The sequence below is a fragment of the Notothenia coriiceps genome, unplaced genomic scaffold (assembly GCF_000735185.1).
Source record: "Notothenia coriiceps isolate Sejong01 unplaced genomic scaffold, NC01 NC01_scaffold00017851, whole genome shotgun sequence".
In the NCBI taxonomy this organism is placed as follows: Eukaryota; Metazoa; Chordata; class Actinopteri; order Perciformes; family Nototheniidae; genus Notothenia; species Notothenia coriiceps.
Genome location: NW_011350552.1, coordinates 150520 through 169766, shown reverse-complemented (window position 1 = coordinate 169766; position 19247 = coordinate 150520). Strand labels below are relative to the sequence as shown.

The 19247-nt window shown below is 42.2% G+C and overlaps 1 protein-coding gene across 1 annotated transcript in view; it reads left to right on the top strand.

Annotated features, from left to right (window-relative positions):
* The first annotated feature begins 667 nt into the window (after positions 1-667).
* The window catches only part of LOC104950588 (formin), a 48780-nt gene continuing 30200 nt past the window's right edge, over positions 668-19247 (top strand). The window contains exons 1-8 of the mRNA XM_010777122.1: positions 668-753; positions 1825-3450; positions 10082-10248; positions 10860-10917; positions 13162-14978; positions 15111-15231; positions 16921-16982; positions 18791-19195. Coding sequence (XP_010775424.1) covers positions 1899-3450; positions 10082-10248; positions 10860-10917; positions 13162-14978; positions 15111-15231; positions 16921-16982; positions 18791-19195 — 4182 coding nt within the window. The 5' untranslated portion in view covers positions 668-753; positions 1825-1898. The remainder of the gene's footprint in view (positions 754-1824; positions 3451-10081; positions 10249-10859; positions 10918-13161; positions 14979-15110; positions 15232-16920; positions 16983-18790; positions 19196-19247) is intronic.

The window sequence follows — 19247 nt, the reverse complement described above, 5'->3', positions numbered from 1 at the left end:
CAAGTCTTAACACAGTATCCTATAACAACCTACAATAATATGCTAAACTTTATTATTTATTTATTCCTGATTCCTTGTTCCATATGTATACGGCTCTGGTTTGTTCTGTCTGTAGCCAACTCGGTTACTCAGTGAATGCAACATTATGTAAATAAGGGCATAATTTAATATGACAGAAATGATTCATTTATGTACGTTTTTAAGATGATAAGCCCCATGGAATAAAAACAACACTGGACTCAGAACATAACGTCCTTGGCAGAGATGAACACTGTATTATTTAAGAAAACCCTCTTACGAATTAAAACAGTGTATGGCAGCGATACACTAGATGACCACGAGGTGTCTCTGTTTTGTAAGAAATGGCAGCACCTCGGGCCTTTATAGAGCAGGTACTTTCACGCACAATTACCTCTCTGCATGAGTAACTATGCAAATGTTAGCCCCGGAAATACTGGAAACTGCTACGACTGTTGAATAAATTAACGTCAGCCAAACTTTGTTCCCTATTTGTACGATTTCCTGACTTAAAACGATCACATGGCCTACCTGCGAGCTGCAGCTGCACTGACTCAAAATGTGGGATGTGACAAACACTAAGGAACCAATCAAATAGCGTTGAGCCGGCGCTGAGTTTATCTATTGGACCAAACTCCTGTCAATCACCACAAACGAGCCCTGTGAAGCAGCGGTGAGCACTGGCTGGCTGCAGTACAGAGATGTGAAGAAATATTTCCCATGCCACTAAATCGGGTAAGTAACTGTTTATATTTTACGAAGTGCAGCTGCTCTTCTACCTGCTGCAGGTGCAATCGACTGTGACGTACTTTCACCTTCTAATTGAATATACGACATTGAAGTGAAGCTGATATGATGCTAATACCGAGATGTATGGACTACATTCGAATTCAGAATAAATGAAAAGAGAGCGTTTCCTGATTTTTTGTTGGGATACTGTACAATATGCTGCCATCTTTACACAGCTGCACTCGGGCTCTTTGCAAGGTGACAGTAACCCACGGGATTATGTTATGATGTAAACAGTTCAGAGATGTTGCCAAGTGTTGGAATCCATTGAAGCACATGTAAATAGCTGTGCCTGTTTTGCTTGTAAACATCTCGAACGGCAGCCCTGCCATCGGGCTTTGCATGTGTCGTCACCTTGTGGGACACTCAGGTTTTATGCTGCAGCAGCTTGTGAAATGTTGATGAAATGCGGTTTAAAAATTGTTCATCTACGTAATGCCCAAGAGCAGGATGAAGATAAGATATAGTGATAGTAAACAATCGTATTTTTATAGTATTTTATTTTATTAAGTTCTTAATTAACTAATGGGTTTGACAGTGAAATATGAAGGGCCCATTGTAGGTAGAGGAGCAGTTTGTATTGTTGCTTACAAACTAACTCTGCATCAGCATAAAAATAGTCTGTAGAGCCCTAGCTGTGTCGTATTCTTTATTGATTACATTTTTTTAAAACATGAACTTTACAATATGTTAACAGTCTGGCCTCAGAATGGATTGAGTGGATTTGATTTTGTCTAAATTTACATTATTTAATTTAATATTCTTTTCTTTTACTTATCATATTCTATTTACATGTATATAGACTTTTTGCACTACTTTTTATTTTGTATTTTTGTATTTCATTATATATGTTGCATTGTTGGAGGAGCTCAGGTCAGAAGAATGTCATTGCCATTTCTACACTGTAGCTTTGTGCATATGGCAATAAAACCTTTGAATTTAAGTCACTAGTAGACTTAAAATGTTGTTGGACATATCTACTGATCAGTAACCTATGTGCTACTTTCTCTCTGACAGTGTCTGGACAGGTCAGGTGATGAATAGCCAGAGAGTGGCTGACCACTTACTCACAGTGCTCCAGTGGTCATAACATGGCACCCATCATGGAGGGCACACACACTGTGTTGCTGCTTTATGCACCCATCCGTGAACTAAGCAACATCAGCCTGTATTTTCCCAAGAGGCTGGCCCCTAGCTTCAAGTACAAGAGCCGCGCCTCTCATTCGGGAAGGGCCTGTAATGACCATGACCGGGCTAAGGAGGATCTTGCAGTGTCCGAACAAAGAGGCCTGTCTTTCAGTTCCTCAGGCGAACTCCTCATCTGCCAGCAGGCTACAAAGGAGGCGGTTTCAGAGCTCTGCTGGCTGGCGGCAGAGCACCATCAGTTGCTGGCAGATTTCTTATCGCTGTGTAGGGATTGTGCCGTCAAAGTCAGAATGGGTAACAAGGATGGGAAACTCCAGGATTACATGGAGGGTCAGGAAGTTAACCTCGGCAACAGCAACTACTCTCTGACCGTGTCTCCAGAGCACAAGAGAGCCACATCCAAGAGCAAAAAGATGAAGAAGTTGGGAGGCAAGGAGCTTGACCCCACAGAGGGTTTCCAACACAATAAGATGAAGAAGAAAGTTTCAAGTGGAAGTTCATCTAAACAGCTTGGTGCTCGCAAAAGTGGGTCCATATCTTCAACCTCAGTGATGCAGCAGATCTCAGGTACCCCGACCTCAAGCCATGTCACTGACAGCCCTGTCACCGGCTCTTATGTCAGTGCGGTGAGTAACCCCATCCTGCCCATGGAGGAACCCTTCCAGATTGCTCGTGAGGTTTGGGACTTTATGGAAGACAACCGGACATATGACCCCGACATTGATTTCTGCAATGACTTCTCAGAGTACGACGGTGAGCTGGGTTATGAGTCGTCCTTCTGCAGCCTGATGGAGGGTCTAACCCGGCGGGAAAGCGGCAGCAACCTCAGACCAATAAGAGGGTCTGATGCCTCGGGTAAGCCATTATCTGAGAATTCACTGACAGTCAAGTTCCCTCAGCAGCCGTATGGTGAAAGCAACCAGAGTAACGCTGGGCAGAGGGTTGTCACCAAAGTGCAGGATGTGGAAGGGAGAGTGCAACATATCGACCATTCAAACCCAGATCCGGGGACTAGCAGCTGCCAGCAGGGGTTTGGAGAGTGGAAGGGACCAAACAGGGACCCCCTCCTGGGTCTCAATAGAGAAAAGATGGGTTACAAGCTTTCTGAGGGTCTACGGTTGCCCCTTTTCCATACCACTGAACCTCACCCGCCAGCCAGATACCACAAAAAAAGCCCCTCTTCACCATCTCTCGCTGGGGTCTTCAATATGTCTTTTCCCGCCTCCAACAGTCTTCACAGCATGTCCCCAGTACTGTCCCCTCTGTCCTCCAAGCAGGCAAGCCCACAGCTGAACCACCGCATTGTTATGCTCTCAGATAAAGATGAGGACCATGAACGAGCCAGCTCCAGCAACACAGATGAGTCCAAATTCTTCACAGAGTCCATTGACAAGAACGGCAACAATCGAACCTTTACCCGACTGGATCTGAACCTCACGCGGCAGCCTAGCAACTCCAGGTGGACTTCCTCCAGCAACTCCACAACAACCACAACAGGTGACCTATTAGAAATCACATCCATCCTACTTTGAACACACTGATTCATGTTTGAACTGCCTTGATGTAAATGCTGAAATAAGTGCTTTTATCATCTTAGTACCACGAAGCTTTTGTCAGTGTGCCCTTCATCTGGCATTGCTGTTGCTGGATTTCAAACAACAGAACTAGAAAGAGATGCCTTGAAAGAGATTGAAAAGTGTCTGTGACAGCAATTACTTTGAAGCAGACAACAGTTTTACGCAAACAAAGGGAGTTCTACTTTGTCAGTCTGGCGTGTTATCTAATAAACTAGGTAGACGAGTAAATAAGCATTTCCTTCCAAAATCTCCATGCTAGTCCTGGTATTTGTTGGCTGCTGTGTTCTCGAACTGGCTAGGGCTTGTGACCACACATTTAAAAACTACCCAGCAGAGTTATACAAGGGCCTGAGAATACTCTCACTGATGCTACATTTTAACTCTCTGTGCTGCAAGGGAAGGCAGAGATAGTGAGAGTGTCCCAGATCAAAGGCTCAAATTTGACACATTGTTCGACCTGAACATGGTCCTCGTGCACTGTTAACTGAAGCATTGCCAATTTGGATTTCAAGAGATCTGCTGTCCCTCCCATAAACCCACATCCTCTCCAGTTCACAGGAGACTGACAAAGGATCAGGGACCCAGCGGGCACAGGGGTTACAGAGAGAAGGATTAGAGTTTCCTTATTTGCAGAACTGCTTTCCTCTATTCATAATCTCAACCGTTGTATCTTATACTTGGTTAAAATGCCTTAAACACTCAATACAATATAATATTTGCAAAGCCATAATAACGTCACAAGCCTATCTGGTTTCCTTAAATTCCCATTGGTCAATTTCCATAATTTCACAATGGCTGATCTGGCCTTTTTAAAACCAGTTTGTATTTAGTATAATTGCTTTTTCAGTGACATTTTGTTCTTTCTTCAGTAAAGGACATTTCTGTGTTAGCTTAAAGTGAATCCACCTTTTACTGGAATCAATCCAAGTTGATGCTGCTGCTGTTGGCCTGATGCTTTGAAGGAGGCTTTAGCATTATTGCATTACCTACGTCTGTAGCGTGGTTAGCCATCCCTTTTAGTCAGTGTAACACAATCTTTCATTTGCAGCAGCAAACAGATGGCCTCTCTTTGATTATGTGATTCACTAATAGACCATAGATAATAGTTGGACCTTTTCAGGATAGATGCATTTATCCCGTTTTCAAGACTTTGCTGAACTTGTAAGGAGTGTTTGTTTTCTTGCATCACAAACCATCACTAGCTCAAGCATTACAGCCAGAAATGCTCAACTCTGCAGGAGCGCAAGGGAGGAGAGCTGAGCTGTGTGGAGCTGAGCTGAGTGGTGGATAGGGGGATGGATAGCCCAGTTTTGCTGTGGAGATAATTTGGACCGATTCCCACTGAGATTATGTCCCTATATTCCCCTCAGCTAGGAATTCACAAATGGCAACATTATCATTTTGGCACACTTACACATTCCACATTTTCTGGCATCAGTCCACACTTTTTCATTAAATTCAATGTTCTTGTAAAAGTGACATTTAAGAGCACTGTTTCTTTTAATATCCTGAGCTGGGTTTGAGCAAACATCCCGAGTCTTCATTAGATGTATCTGTTTGATATGATAACCATATACAGTATATATCGATGTGAGACTATAACACAGTAAGGTACACTCGCTTTTTGCTGCACCGTCTTCACAGTGAAGGCTTAAAGCTTTTAATCTGAATAAATATCCTTTTGTGGATTTTGCCGCATTTGAGCTGTTTGCTAGATGGCCCTTTTGTTGTCTGATAATTGAACACGCTTCAGATGTTAACAGAGATAGATGAACATCACAAGACCTCAAGTGGGTCACTGTGAAGTCTGGCCCTTCCTGGTTTGCAAATAGTGAACTAATTATGATCCAGGCTCTTTAATCTATGCTTTCTTATTGAAGCTCAGCTCTTATTAATGAGTGTGGTTATCAAGCAGATAGTAATGGTAATTATAAGGTAACCAATTATCTTGTTTGCTTCATGTGCTAATGTTCTTGCACCGCAGTCTGTGAATATCATTTACATTTACTGAGAGTGAATATAATATTGTTTCATGTTTTACACAATATCTATTTTATATATATCTCTTAGTTTTTCTTTAAGTTTGCATTTGTGTTGCTTGTTCTCTTATACTTCATATGCTATCACCTTTTTGACATAAGCTCCATAAACAGGAGACATTTACTTAGATCCAAAAGATATATGGCATTAGCATTTATTCTGGCCACCTGGTGAATGAAGTCCAATTGTTACCTCCCTTTTCAAATGTGTATAAAATCAAGTTTCTCATAGATTTGTCTAGATCTTTATCACAAGCCATTGACTTGTTGTGTCTGCAATCTGGTGCTTTAAACGCTTTTACGTTGGCATGTGTCAGAGAGTAAGACTAAACCAAAAAGGTAAAGTTGTGTGCCATTAAAACCAAAACAATGCCCCTAAAGCAATATATCGATCTACAGCTGATGGATCTAATAACTTTCTGTGAGTTCTTCACTAAAAGCTTCTTTTTTTTTTCATTGACCACTGTGATAAAAAAATATTGATAGCTCTTTCAAAACACCCCTTTCCAATATTCTGCCATTAGTGTTTTGAGTTTTTTTTCCTCGCTCACTCTTGTCCCCCCCTTCTTCCTTTTCCTACGTATGTTATTGTCTGACATATGGCAGGCAATACCATAATCAGATTAGCCAATACGTTACGGGGAGGTCATATGAAACTGATCAGCGAAGAGCATGAGTGCATCACCCCACTCTGCCTGTCATTCAACACAAAGTGCCCTGCCATGCAACATTTTTAAGCCCAGTGAAGACAAGGGCCAGCTCTATTCACATAATGTAGTGGATTCTGCCAAAAAAAGAGAGCTTTTCTCCCAGTCTGTTTCACGCCGTTTCTCAGTGCTGCATACTATAGGCAGGCAAACAGGGCACAAAGGTCCTTCTCATACAGTATAACTTGTTTTCTTTAATGACTGTTGCACTTGGAAAATGTTAGAAATGTTCCATCTCGTGCTTTTCAGTATGATCAGCTTTAAAACAGGCTTCTCCTCAATGTCCCTCTCTTTTGAACTGAATAAAACCTAACCAAGTTTCCTGTCTCCCAGTCAGTGCCCCGCCAGGCCCAATGAAAGTACTCTTTCCTCGGTTGTGTTTATCCCATCTGCATCCAGAACTGTGACCGTATTTTTAAGCTACATTGCTGCTCTGGCCCTCTGCGCTTTAACACTCAACCCTGAGTTTCTTCTTGTAGCTTCCTCTAACATGGACCTCAGCACTGCCAGCTGAACCAGTCAGTCTATCAGCCAGCCTTTCTGTTGTGCACGGCCAACAAGCCTCATGAAAAAACGGCTATGTCAGGTGCAAAAGAAACAGGCTGATTTATAAATCCTGCATTTTTCATGATTTATATAAAAGTCCATGATCCTTTTTCAAAGTGATGGAGAGGGGTGGAGGCTGCCAGATGCACTCAGTTTGCCACATGGCCCACTTCTTTTACTTTGAGGGATGAGGTTACAGATTTGTAGTGGATAAAAAAGGGCAGACTGGGCAAAGCTGTTTGAGGTTCTGTAATAAGAATTAGCAACTGTAGCACCAGAGGAGACAGACTAGTGTTCATCTATGAAAGCTCTAGATTTAGAGATATGCATATACATAGTTATTTTTCTGGCTTAGGGCTACATGATATGAGGAAGATATCTGATACGGTTTTGAATATCATTAGAACAATATGAATTGCAATGTAAGTTTAGACAGTACTGCATTTCTTCTGCTTTCAGTATAAACACTAAATGCTAGAATATAAAAAAATTGCTTGTTGAATTAAAAAAATAATTTGACAAAATACCAAGGGGGGGCCAAGCAACGGATTCTTTCAACTAATAAAAAAAAAGTGCAATATCCCAGTTGTCACAATGTGTGAATCACGAAATGTGATGAGGTTGAGTTCATGCTGAGGCTGGAAAAACAATGTTTTCAAGCCCTAGTCTGGCATGCAGTAGTCCCTTCATTCATATGAAAGAAATGATCAAGTTCCCTTTGTTCAGTTTGACACAGCCTCCTCTAAACTTCCTCTCACCCCTGGATGAGTGATTATTACCATCTGACAGAGTGAGAGGGGGATTAATGACCACTGACGACACCCACCTGTCATGATCAGACATTAGATGGCCTCTGATCCGAGGGAAGGACAGATACTTTATTGTTCAACTCATGCTTACAGTAGCACATAAACAGTGTGACAGCTTCTCAATAACACGCTGTGATATTTACTGACGTCTTACTGCACGGTGTGTCGGTCAACACATGCAGGGACCATCTAAAGAAACACCTGTTTGTGCTGCTTGTTTCTCTTAAAATACACCGACTAAAGGGCAGTGCATTATCTGTCAGATGGTATTTGACGAATTGCTGCAATCTCGGGTTGGGATGTTCCAGTTGGAATTAAATTACATTTTTTTTTTCAGACCAAACTGACATGGCCAATCCAATCTGCACCCTGCTTCCCCTCAGTTATAGACCCTGTGATTTACCCTCAGCTTTTAGAGCAGCAGGGAGGGAGATTAATGGCAATATGCGCACAGTTTTCCCCAGGGTCAGTGAATTCTGTGTGTCGGTTGCGTGTAAAAGTGCAGTGTCTTCATTAAGCATCCCAATCAAGCCTAATGCATCCAAGAGTTTCTTCTCTGTATCTGTTTACCGTCTTTATATTGCAGCGTTGTGCATTAATTAACTATGTCGTATTTCTAACTAACAGCCTTGACATCAGAGCTTCACTGCAGTGTGTTTGACTACATAGACACACACATTTTCCTCTTTGTCCAGATGGTGGCAGTGTGGGCCACCTTACTCTTTTAATTAAGTGTCTAACTGATTATTAAGCAATCATGCACAACGTGTTTAACTGTAAGGATTTGGGAATCATGAAAGGATATTGTGAACATATATTAATAGGTGTTATTTTCTAGATGTGATAGTTGAGGTAGAAGAGCTGCTTCTAATCATTAGTTTCTTTCCTTGGCTTGGACTGAGCTTAATTCTGCATTTTGGAAGTGTCCCAACCTACAGTCAGCAGTTCCCACTGCGGGACCGCAGAGCGCAGCATTATCATAATGAAAAGTTATTCATCTAATCCTTTTTTCCCTCTGCTGTACAAGATAAGTGGAGGGACTGCAGGCACTGCTGTTGTTTCATAATGACTGATAGCTGATAGGGCTGGAGTACTGAAGCTGAATTTCAATGCTTCCATTTTACATTGAAGCCCCCCCCCCCTGTTAGTTCTGTGTGTGGGCTCATAACCGCATTATAAGCATTTGGCTCAGACTCTGGGTAGCAACACAAGGCGACTTGCAGGGCTTTAGAAGCGGCTGCTGTGCTGGGCAGCAGGATGATAATACTGTATGTCCTCTTCAAGGATACTCATTACAAAGGGAGGCTATGGGACATGTTAGCATCTTATCGAACAGAAAGTGATTTTGTTCTCTGTTTCCAGCTCATAATTCTGCCCCAACAGGCCAAGGTGTTGTCTTACAGCTGGGGGAAATTGAGGTCAACAATCTGCAAGATGTGTATCCTCTCTACTCTCTCTCTACCCCTCCCCTTCTTCTTCCTTACCTCACTTTCCCTGCCCCATTTCTCTTAACTTGCACTTTTCCTCCTTTTTTCTTGAGACAGTTAATGCATGCACCAAGGCACGATATAGCTTGTTTCTGTGCAGAAGGATGTGAACTTACATTTGCCACTCCTGGGAGAGGCTCTAGCCTGGTTCCTGAAGTTAATACCATGTGACTTGGGGCATAGCGCCTAAGGGAGGGTTGTGCAGGTTGAGGCTGGGTTTGCAGCGTGCCACAAAGCAGTAAATATTAAAGTCCCAGTACTCTTAAAAAGCCTCAAACAAATCCAACCTCCCCAGCGAACTGCAGGTTTATTGAAAATTGAAAATGTACTTCCTGTTTTATGTTTTTATTTTCAGTCTTCATCCCTACACTGCACTTAAGTTATCACCCAAAATAAAATACACATATTTAGATTAGTAAAGACTTCCTGGTCAGGAGAGGGCACTATTTCCTAATTTAAATGTGTGTATTTGAACTCCTTCAGGGACTTTGGATGACTTAACACACAGGCAAATTCACATCTGCAATTCACCATATTGTACAGTGGTATTGCTGAGTACGCCATGGCTGTGTTGCAGCGAACAAATCTTCAAATGAAATAAATATCTGTGTTTGAGCACAGAGCTCTGCAGCTGTGTTTTCCTTATTGGATCAAGTATGGCTTTCTGCTGGTGGTGAGGATGGGAACAGGGCCGGCTAAGTGCAGATAAAAATAGCTGTGTGCCCTTAAGCCTGCAGCAAAACAGTGGTCTCTTCTGCTTGATGCTGAAAGATTCTGATGCATGCTTTCTAACAGGCTCCACTTTAATTACCCATGCAGACTACACAGGAAAACAATTTGCCTCAGTCAGTGCTGCTTATTTAGCTTGATCATGATCACACCTGTTATGCTGTTGTGTTTTTCCCTGCTATGGTTCCTTGCACAACAATTAATCATCCTTTGGTGGTGTTCTTGTTTGTGTAGAAGACTCCCTCTTGCGTCAGGATGACATTTGGATGCTGGATGGCGACGACCCTCAGGAGCCTCTTTCCCGCGTTCCACGCCCTGATCACCTCGACTTCCTACGCATCACACCGCCTGAAGATGACATCCTGGGGGACACACCCTACTGTCCCAAGCTGGAGTGCACGGTGAGGGCCCTATATTAGCACAAACAATAACAGATCAATTCGAGCTGTAATGTGTATTTTCAAACTCGACTCAGTGTACCATGGAACTTTTTTTTCGTATTTCTTTCTCTCGTGGGACTCATAGCGATTTCTCTCCACTCGGGCATTTAACCACCTGATCATACATTCTTAGGAATGGATTAACCGGTCACGGATTTTAATCTGTAGACTGGGGTCTTAAGCCAAAATGTAGTGAGATCACTCCACTCAAACCTCTTTTAACCAGAGCAACGACAGGAAAATCTTTCCTTCTCTTGTGGCATTTTCAGAACATTTTACAGCCTTATTTTTGAAAGGTTTAGGCTATTAGGAGTACTTAGTGTGATTTCTCTTTTGTTATTGAGCAGAAGTTGCAACACAGGATATGCTGCTTACCACGGAGCATGTGATGTAATCCTGCTGTACAGTAGCCTGCAGCAAACAATGTGTCCAGACGTTTGTTGGCTGTAATTATGCTAATATAGGGTACCAATTGAGAGCTACCAAACTGCAATTCTAAGTAATGTGATCGAATGATGCAAAACGATTTCCATTGTAAGTCTTTCCCGATTCCATCATGTTGTCTGGCTAAGACATTCATTCCTGTGGCAGATGAGGCAGATTACCTGGGTGTGGTGTTAGGCGGGGAGTGTAAGAACGCAAGCCACGCATTGTTTTCAAAAGACTAAGTTGCTGCCCTGGCTGTGGGAATAATGAGGTATCATACCAGTACAAAGGCCCTGCTGTACAGGAATAGACACTCTGTATTGTATTGGAAGTTATAAACATACACGTACTTCAGAGTTCTTTGTCACTGGAATCCATTTTTGTGTCGTTAGAAAGACACACTCCTCTGGTGCACATTATTTCTTCTCAGTGTATTGTACACACACAGGGAGGGTTGTGGCAATGACACAATCCAATTATGTGGGTTGACTTAATAGTTTTTTAGACATGTAGTGTCAGGATGATCTGCGACTTGTATATGAATATGTTTACTTCATTCCTGAGCATATGTACGTTAGATATGTGTTCGCAGTTTCTTCAATCAGTGGTGCCTCTTTCTAGTACGGGGGGGGATTTAATGTGTGTGTGTATGAAATATCACTGCTCTTGCATAACTTAATTCCTCGGCCACAGAATTCCCCTCCTTTTTAATTGCAGCTTTGTTCAGATTGGGGGGGATTAAACACCAATCCCAAGCAAATGCAATTAATCGTTATTTTTTTTCACTTCTTCTTTATTGCTAAGACATTTCCAATGTTCAATTATTACGGTGACGAATAATTACTCAATCACCCAGGATAGATTTCAGCATTCAAGCAGTTCTTTTGCTTGGTTTATTAAAAAAATAAAAAAAACAAGTGATTTCCATTTGTCTTCTTAAAGCATCATGTAGCATCATAGATAGCTAATTATTGTTAGATATTGATCCTTTGTCAGGGGAGTTGGTAATATTTGAAAATGTTTAACTTTATGCCATTCATAAAACCAGTTTTCAAAATATTTGAAACCAGCCTTTAGAAATGTGCCCTGCTCGGGCAGTCTGAAGGAATGCATTCACAGAGGGTGACCTTTGGTTTCTAAGGGCATTCTGTTTTCCTAACCACTTTCATGACAATGGACTGTACTTATATAGCGATAACAATATTATTTTAAAAGGTGTATATAAGGTTAGAGTAAGTTAAGCAATAACATTCCCAAGTTGTTTCATTCAGCCATTTGTATTTTCTTAAGATGTTAGCCTTTCTCACACAGATTCCTTGTTAGCTTGTAAGCTATAGCAACGGTGAGCTTGCAAACTTTAAAACGTTTTTTTATGTAGCATACAGTGTTGTAAAAACTAAATTCCCAGTTTGAAGCAAAACTGACATTGTTTAGTGTATAGATACTCAAGGTAAGTGACGCAACATGTCATTTTCTTCCTATCTGTCCTGTATGTGTGTTTGAGAGCTGCTAATCACACACATTTCCTTCATAGCATATTAGCTAGAGTAGGCTATGGCCAGGCTGACTAATCACCACGTCCTAAGCCTCATATTGCAGTAGCTCGCCGCTTAATGGTGCAATTCAGGGCTAATGGACCTCAGAAGCTCTCTACCTGACCACAGACCAGCTCCCCCTCTGTGTTTACTCTGTTACCTCGGCAGCCATTTTACGGAAGTGAGCAGAGGTAATTAGACACCTGTGGTGCAGGCTCTGCAGGTCTCCTCCCAAGGAGGGAGGAACCTGAAGGGAGGCGTCCCCAGACTGGGTAGACCAGTGAGACACATTTTTTTCACAACCTGAGAAGCTTTTTTTCTAGCACACAGGCTTTCCTGTAAACTGAGAGTACAGGACAGAGACAAACTAAAGGCACAGTTCAGCCATAGACTTCAGACTGAGACTGTTTACCGGCGCATAGAGAAAGATCATCTACAACTTTATGGATACTACTGCTCAACTTGTCGGAGCAGTCGGGAATGCTTGTGTGAAAGGCAGGTGAACTCTGCTCTCCCAGGGAGATTACAGCAGGACTTCCAGCCACGGAACAGCTTGAATTCACTTGCAGCGTCATGGGAGTCTTGCTCGCACAGAGGAGCCGGCACTGTACTACTCATAACATAGTAGTAGCAGACTTTATGTTATGATAGTATACTTTGTAGAACTGGTTTGCAATTCAATAAACGGGAATACAGGATAGTGTTGTTACACTTGGCGCGCTCCTGGAGAAGGTAAGAGGAGCTGGGGAGACTTGTCCGCACAAAGGCCTTTTGTCCCCAGCCAGCAGCAGTGGTGGACTAGCAGCAGCTTGGATATCTGGATACGGGGACATCTTCATTGGAAACCTTTTGCCAGAGTTGCCACCTGTTTGGGTTTGCCTCTCTTTCCTCTCAGTTTGTCTGACACTTTGAGCAAAAATGGAAAATGCAAGTAATAAGTCAGATGGAGCGGGGCAGCAGAGCGCCGGTTTGCTCATGAATGTGTTCAGCAGTTTCTTTGGCCAAGAAAGACCTGCTTCGGAGTCGCCCGTGCTGACATCTTTCAAGGAGCTGTCAGATGAGAATAACCCTCTTCCTGAAGGCGGTCAAACTACTTGCAGTAAGAACAAGCTCCAAGAGAGAGAAGATATGCATCAAGATAATGTGACGGCTTCCTCTGGTACAGGGCAGAGAGCTGAGTCATTGGAAAACTGCAAGGAGTCTGGCGACAAAGTTAAAACAGCATCAGTGGCTTCGGTTGACCTCGATCTGGTCCAGGTCACTATGGTGGAAACATATAGTGACAATGAGGAAAATGAGGATGAGGAGGCAGCCTGCAGTAGTAAATCGGAGAAGCCTGCCATGACGAAGGAGTCTACCCCACCTGAGGAGGATAATAACAAAGTGGAGCATAATGATGAGCTAAGCGATCCCGCTGAGGCCGAGTACCAAATGCCTGTGTTTAGAACACACGGATTAAGGGGAAAATCCCGCATAGAAGCTATGCTTTTTCCAGACAGGTACCCCAGCGGAAAGGACTCTGGGACAGTTACTGTTTCAAAACAGAAAGAAGGCTCTATGAGTCCCAAAGAGAGCAGAACCACAGTGTCTTCGGACGTAGAAAAATCAGATGCTGGAGATAAAAGTAGAGACGGCGTGGGTGCAGAAGAGGATAAAGAGTTTGTCGGCGTAGATTGTTCTCTTCCTGTTCCTGCCATCATCGCCGGAAGCCCAGTTTTGCAGGCACCAGGTGATGCTGCTGCCACAGCCTCTCCTTTAAAAGAGGACTCTATTTCACAGGAGGAGAAGACCGGTGACAAAATGGCTAAGGCTGAGGAGGAGACTAAGAAAGAACCTCACTCAAGCAAGGTGTCTCTCTCGGTTTCCTCGATCCCTAAGGCATCAGAAGTCTTAGTTCAATCCTCCTCCAGTTTAAAGGAGCAGTCAGAATCTGTTGGTGAAAAAACAAAAAAACGTTCCTTGTCATCCACACCTGAAAAGTCCACAGTTGTCATCCAGCCAAGGGCCAGTCCTGCCTCACAGCGCACAACTGCTCCAAAAAGCCCAGTAACAAAAAAAACACCACCTCCAGCTTCATCTAACCCATCCTCCTCCCCATCGAGGGGCACAGCACTGTCTTCGCCCCCTTCCTTCCAGATGCCGGCTCTCTTCAGTGGGCTGCGGGTGCTGAAGAAAGGAGCGGTGGGGGAGGACAGGGAGTCGGTGTCAGAGATCAAGCAGAGCGAGAAGGATGCTGACCTGGCCCTGCTCAGCCTGAAGAAGACGGTAAACAAAGCCAAGCTGTTCCCCGAGCAGAAGACCCCCTCTCCAGCCAGAAAACATGCAGAGCCTAAACCAGTTTTGGACACGAAAAGTACTGTGATGGGACAGCTCAGCCACCTGCTCAACAGAGACAGCCGCGAAGAGACCAAAAAGCCAGATGTGCAGCAGGATGCTAATCCAGAACGCGGCAGAAAGGAGTCTGAGAATGGGGAAGAGGTTGTGGAGGAGACGGTTTTAATCCCAGAAACACCCACCTCTACACCAGAGAAAAAGAAAACCTCAGACCTGGCCTACGAAACCTTTAGGAACATCTTCGGCCCCAAAGGTGTCAAAAAGGACAAAGTTGACGACGTCGATCTGGATGCAGTGAGAAAGAAAATCAAGAATGACAAAGAGAATCTGAGGTCTATTTTTGAGAGAGCATCCAAATCCCCTGGCAAGGAACTCAGCATTCCCACAGAGGCTATTGTATGAAACACAATATTTTTCATCTTTCTTGGAGTTTCTACAAAGATGGGGGAAACTGATAAATTGGTGCTTTGTCATTGCATTGCCAGTGTCAACGCTGACTTTTTTGCATGTTTTTTTTCTTCCCCACAGACGGAGGTCACGTCCCCTACAGACAGCGAGGACCGAACACCAGGGCGTCTACAGAATGTGTGGCCCCCACCCAAAACTAAAGAGGAGGAAGAGAAGGTGGGCCTCAAATACACCGAGGCAGGTAAGAACTGCAACCGTCTTTACATCTAAAAACCCGGACAATGATAGAAAATCTCACCGCTCAAGTATTTTTAAATGACAAACATTTAATCAGATCATTATGAGCACTGAAAGAAAAGTAGAGCCACCACTATCACACCTTTGAGCACTCATACTTTGAGATAAGTCATGCAGTGCTGGCTAAGTATCATGAGCAAGGTGTAATACATCCTTTAAATCCATTTAAGAACACATTGAGGCTGCGTCTGCTCCTTAATGCTGCTGTTTGTGTGGTTTATGTTTCCACAGGGGGGGGGTGTGTGTGTGTGTGTGTGTGTGTGTGTGTGTGTGTGTGTGTGTGTGTGTGTGTGTGTGTGTGTGTGTGTGTGTTATAATTCAGTTTACTCTGGGCAGCACGCCATGTTTTGTACTTTAAAGGTGTTATGTCACACAGACGGGATAAAAACACACACTCCTGTGGATGGGCTGATTAAATTACAAAGGAAAACGCTTTTCTTTCATGTTCAGAGTAGAGTGAAATTGTGTTGTCTGAAAGCGTACAGCGCGTTGAATCGGCAGTGAAGCAGCTGTTGGGTGGCCTGTGTGGTGCTGCTTCATCTCTGAGAATAGATTAGGACTAGTGAGTGTGGATTATTCTGGTGATTGGTGCTCCAGGATCAGGCTTTCCTCTTGTATAAGAGAATAATGTGAGAAACCTCTGAGGCAGAGCAAAAGTCCACACTGTGATCCATATACTGTAGATAAACCAAAACCTGCGCTCATTCATATCATATGCATTTCTTTCAAACACAAGTACTGCTTAAATGGCGTAAATAATTGACTTTCAGGTGGAACTACAGTAGTTTTAATAGAGTTTTAAAACCAGCCTGATTTATAATCATTGACTCGGATCAATCATTAATGCAACAAAATGTAACTCGTTACAGCAAATAGCTCAATGCTAATTCATGCTAAAAAGTCCCAAACAGGATCATCTTCCTCAATTGTATAAAGGAATAAAGACTCACAAATGTAAATAAATGGCCCTTAACTCAACAGTCTAGTCCTTAAATGCAATTTATTTAAAAATGTAAAACGTCCTCATGAAGAAAAGACACAGTGGTGATAGGACAAGTTGTTATAACTAACTTTTCAGGACCAGTGTTCCTAAACTCAAAATAGTTTCCTTTTTTCTTCCTTTTATTTACTGACTTAGTTGTTCTCTATGGTTGTCAAATACTGCTGTTCCATAATGGACTGGAGATGAATCATGTAGTGCGTGATCTTTCCACTTTTGTGCCGTCATCTTATTAGAAGCAACAGCTCTGTATTTTTTATGTGACCTTACAAAATGTTTTGTTTGAGCTTTAATTTGGGCCAGCAGTATAATTTAAAACAGGTTGGTTGAGTTGATGTCTCTTTTTATAGGTAAAGAATGTTCCACCCTTCTGTAGTATCTTAACACTAACATCAGAACATCTTGTTAGCATGTCTTTGTCAGATTAGTTTGATGATGATTTAACATACCAACTGTGTAGCCACTAGCTCAAGATAACACAACTCTAACCCAATTATCTCAACCTATTGGTAAATGAATAAAAACACAGACAATGAGCCGGGATGACGCTCCAGTCTACTGTATATGTTATAAATCTAAACGCCCAGCTGAGTCATGTCATTAAACATGTGTCTTTGGTCTGCTTCCTCTCAGAGCACCAGGCTGCCCTCTTGCAGCTGAAGAGAGAGTGCAAGGACGATCTGGAGAGGATGCATGTAAGTTATCATACAACATGAGCAGAAATGACAACACACTGACTGAAAACACATTACACTCCGGAGAAAATTAGACGATGCATTTCTGTGTGAGCAGACTAGTTCACTAGAACATTTAAGGGAATACTTTTGAAAAATAATAAACAAAAATAAACGTACTCTTAGGACAGGGGAAATAAAGTACAGCATTATATTTGTGACAATAATCTATGCACAGTATAGGTGGGACAATAACGGCACATTTAAAATAATAAACCACTAATTATGTTGGAATATGTAGTCTGATATAGCAGTAGACTCTCCTGAACACAAGATGGCAGTACGTGAGCATGAAATGATCCCGTGCAGCAGGACCAGTGCAACACTACTGCTGAATATTCAATACCAGCAGTAGAAGCTTTAAGATGCCACAGGTCCTGAAGTTGCCCAGTATTGTGTATAATATTTGAATAACCTGTCTGTCCAGTTTTAGTTAATTCATTATTTAATGTTTTTATGTTTAAAAGATGTGTACAGCATATTACCCGGGGAAACAGTTTACATAGGTAAAAAAACAAAAAACTTAAATCAGATTTTAAATGACTGTTCAGTGTATTTTGTAGTGTTACTTCCTAATATATGGAATTAAGTTGCACGCTTACAGTAATTATAGGAGACCCAGAATGGATAATATGTATGATACAGAATAAAACAAATTACAGGTTGAGATTACATTTTTTAGCTTAGATGGTTGCAATTTTAAATGTTGATCTATTTGTAACTTTAAGCCTTTTTTAAATTCTGTGGTTAACTTGGCATTTATGTATTTTTATATTCTTCTTTTCTAGTCTTTTTTTAACATGTAGGAGACTCTTTAGTGTTGAACTCCAAATTGTAAAAACTAGATTGACGTAAAAATATGCATATTTAAAAAATAAATTAAGACTAGAGTATGAGCATTTAGTGAATGAACATTTAAAACATAAAATGCCTAATGTCTTTATGTCTTGAGTTCTAACAAAGAGTAAAATGGAAGTAAACATTTTAAGTGACATCAAATATAAAAATGAAGGCTCTTAAAACAATAACAAGAGACTAGAATTTCATATTTTAGGTAACGTATAATAATATAACTTCTAAATGTCTTCCAATAGAGTTATGTGATGGAGATCCCTTTTGACTCCATTATGATGGCTCATTCCAAATCCAATTAGGATGTGTCTGTTTCATTCATCAAAAGCAGGGATAGGGAACAGTGCTTCATAGATGTTCTTCTTTCATCTGTCAAATTAAAAGTCAATCTTATTGTGTACACTTGGAAAAATAGGAGAGCATAGTTGTGGCCATATTACATATGTTTCTACCACTGATAAATTGCTTTATGGACTGTTTTTCTTGACAAGTCTGACCTTAGAATTAATCTGTTTTAAAGCCTTTAATTTAACGTCAACCTTTTTAAACAACTTATGCTGACACTGAGGCACATGTACCGCAGACAGCCCACAAGATTTATGTGTCAAATTTAATATTTTTCCTTGGTGCGACAGTTTTCTCATTATTTAAAATGTCGGATAGAAACCGAAGCAGATTTTTTACTTTAAGAGTCAAATACTAGTCTCCTTGGGAGTTGAAAACTAGAAATATTTGTATTTTTCAACTTCAAGAACCACAGTCATGTAAAACACTTTGGTGAATAATTAAACACTTTAACCCAAATTCAAGCAAGGAAATGTGTTGCTAGTTTCTTTTTTCTTTTTTTTATGTGATGAAAAGTAATAGAAGTTTCTGTTTTTGTTTTGTCTCTGTCACTCCACTCTTGTTCCTTACAGTCCGACTTTGAGCTCAAAATGTTCCAACTGCGAGGAGAGCACGCTGTCTCCATGTCACAGCTGGAACTAGAGATCTCTAAGATGCAGAGAGACCGGGGGTACAGTGCAGGTTATTTGAGGGGGGAGGTCCGGGACGCTGCAACGTCCACCACAGATGACCTGATATCCAAGACCTACCGCACCGTCAGCATCCAGACGGACAGGGAGAGCTTCATCAGGAGCCCCGAGGGGGAGGGGGGCGTTCAGAGCCCCAACCAGAATGTGCCAAAGAAACTCAACCTTGACTCCATGGGTCTGAATCAAAAACCTGGAGCACATCCACCCCCGCCCCCGCCACCTCCTCCCCCTCTCCCACCAGGCCTCTCAGGACCACCACCCCTCCTCCTCCTCCTCCCCCTTTACCAGGCACCACTGGGGCACCGCCACCACCCCCTCCACCACCTCCGCTCCCTGGAGG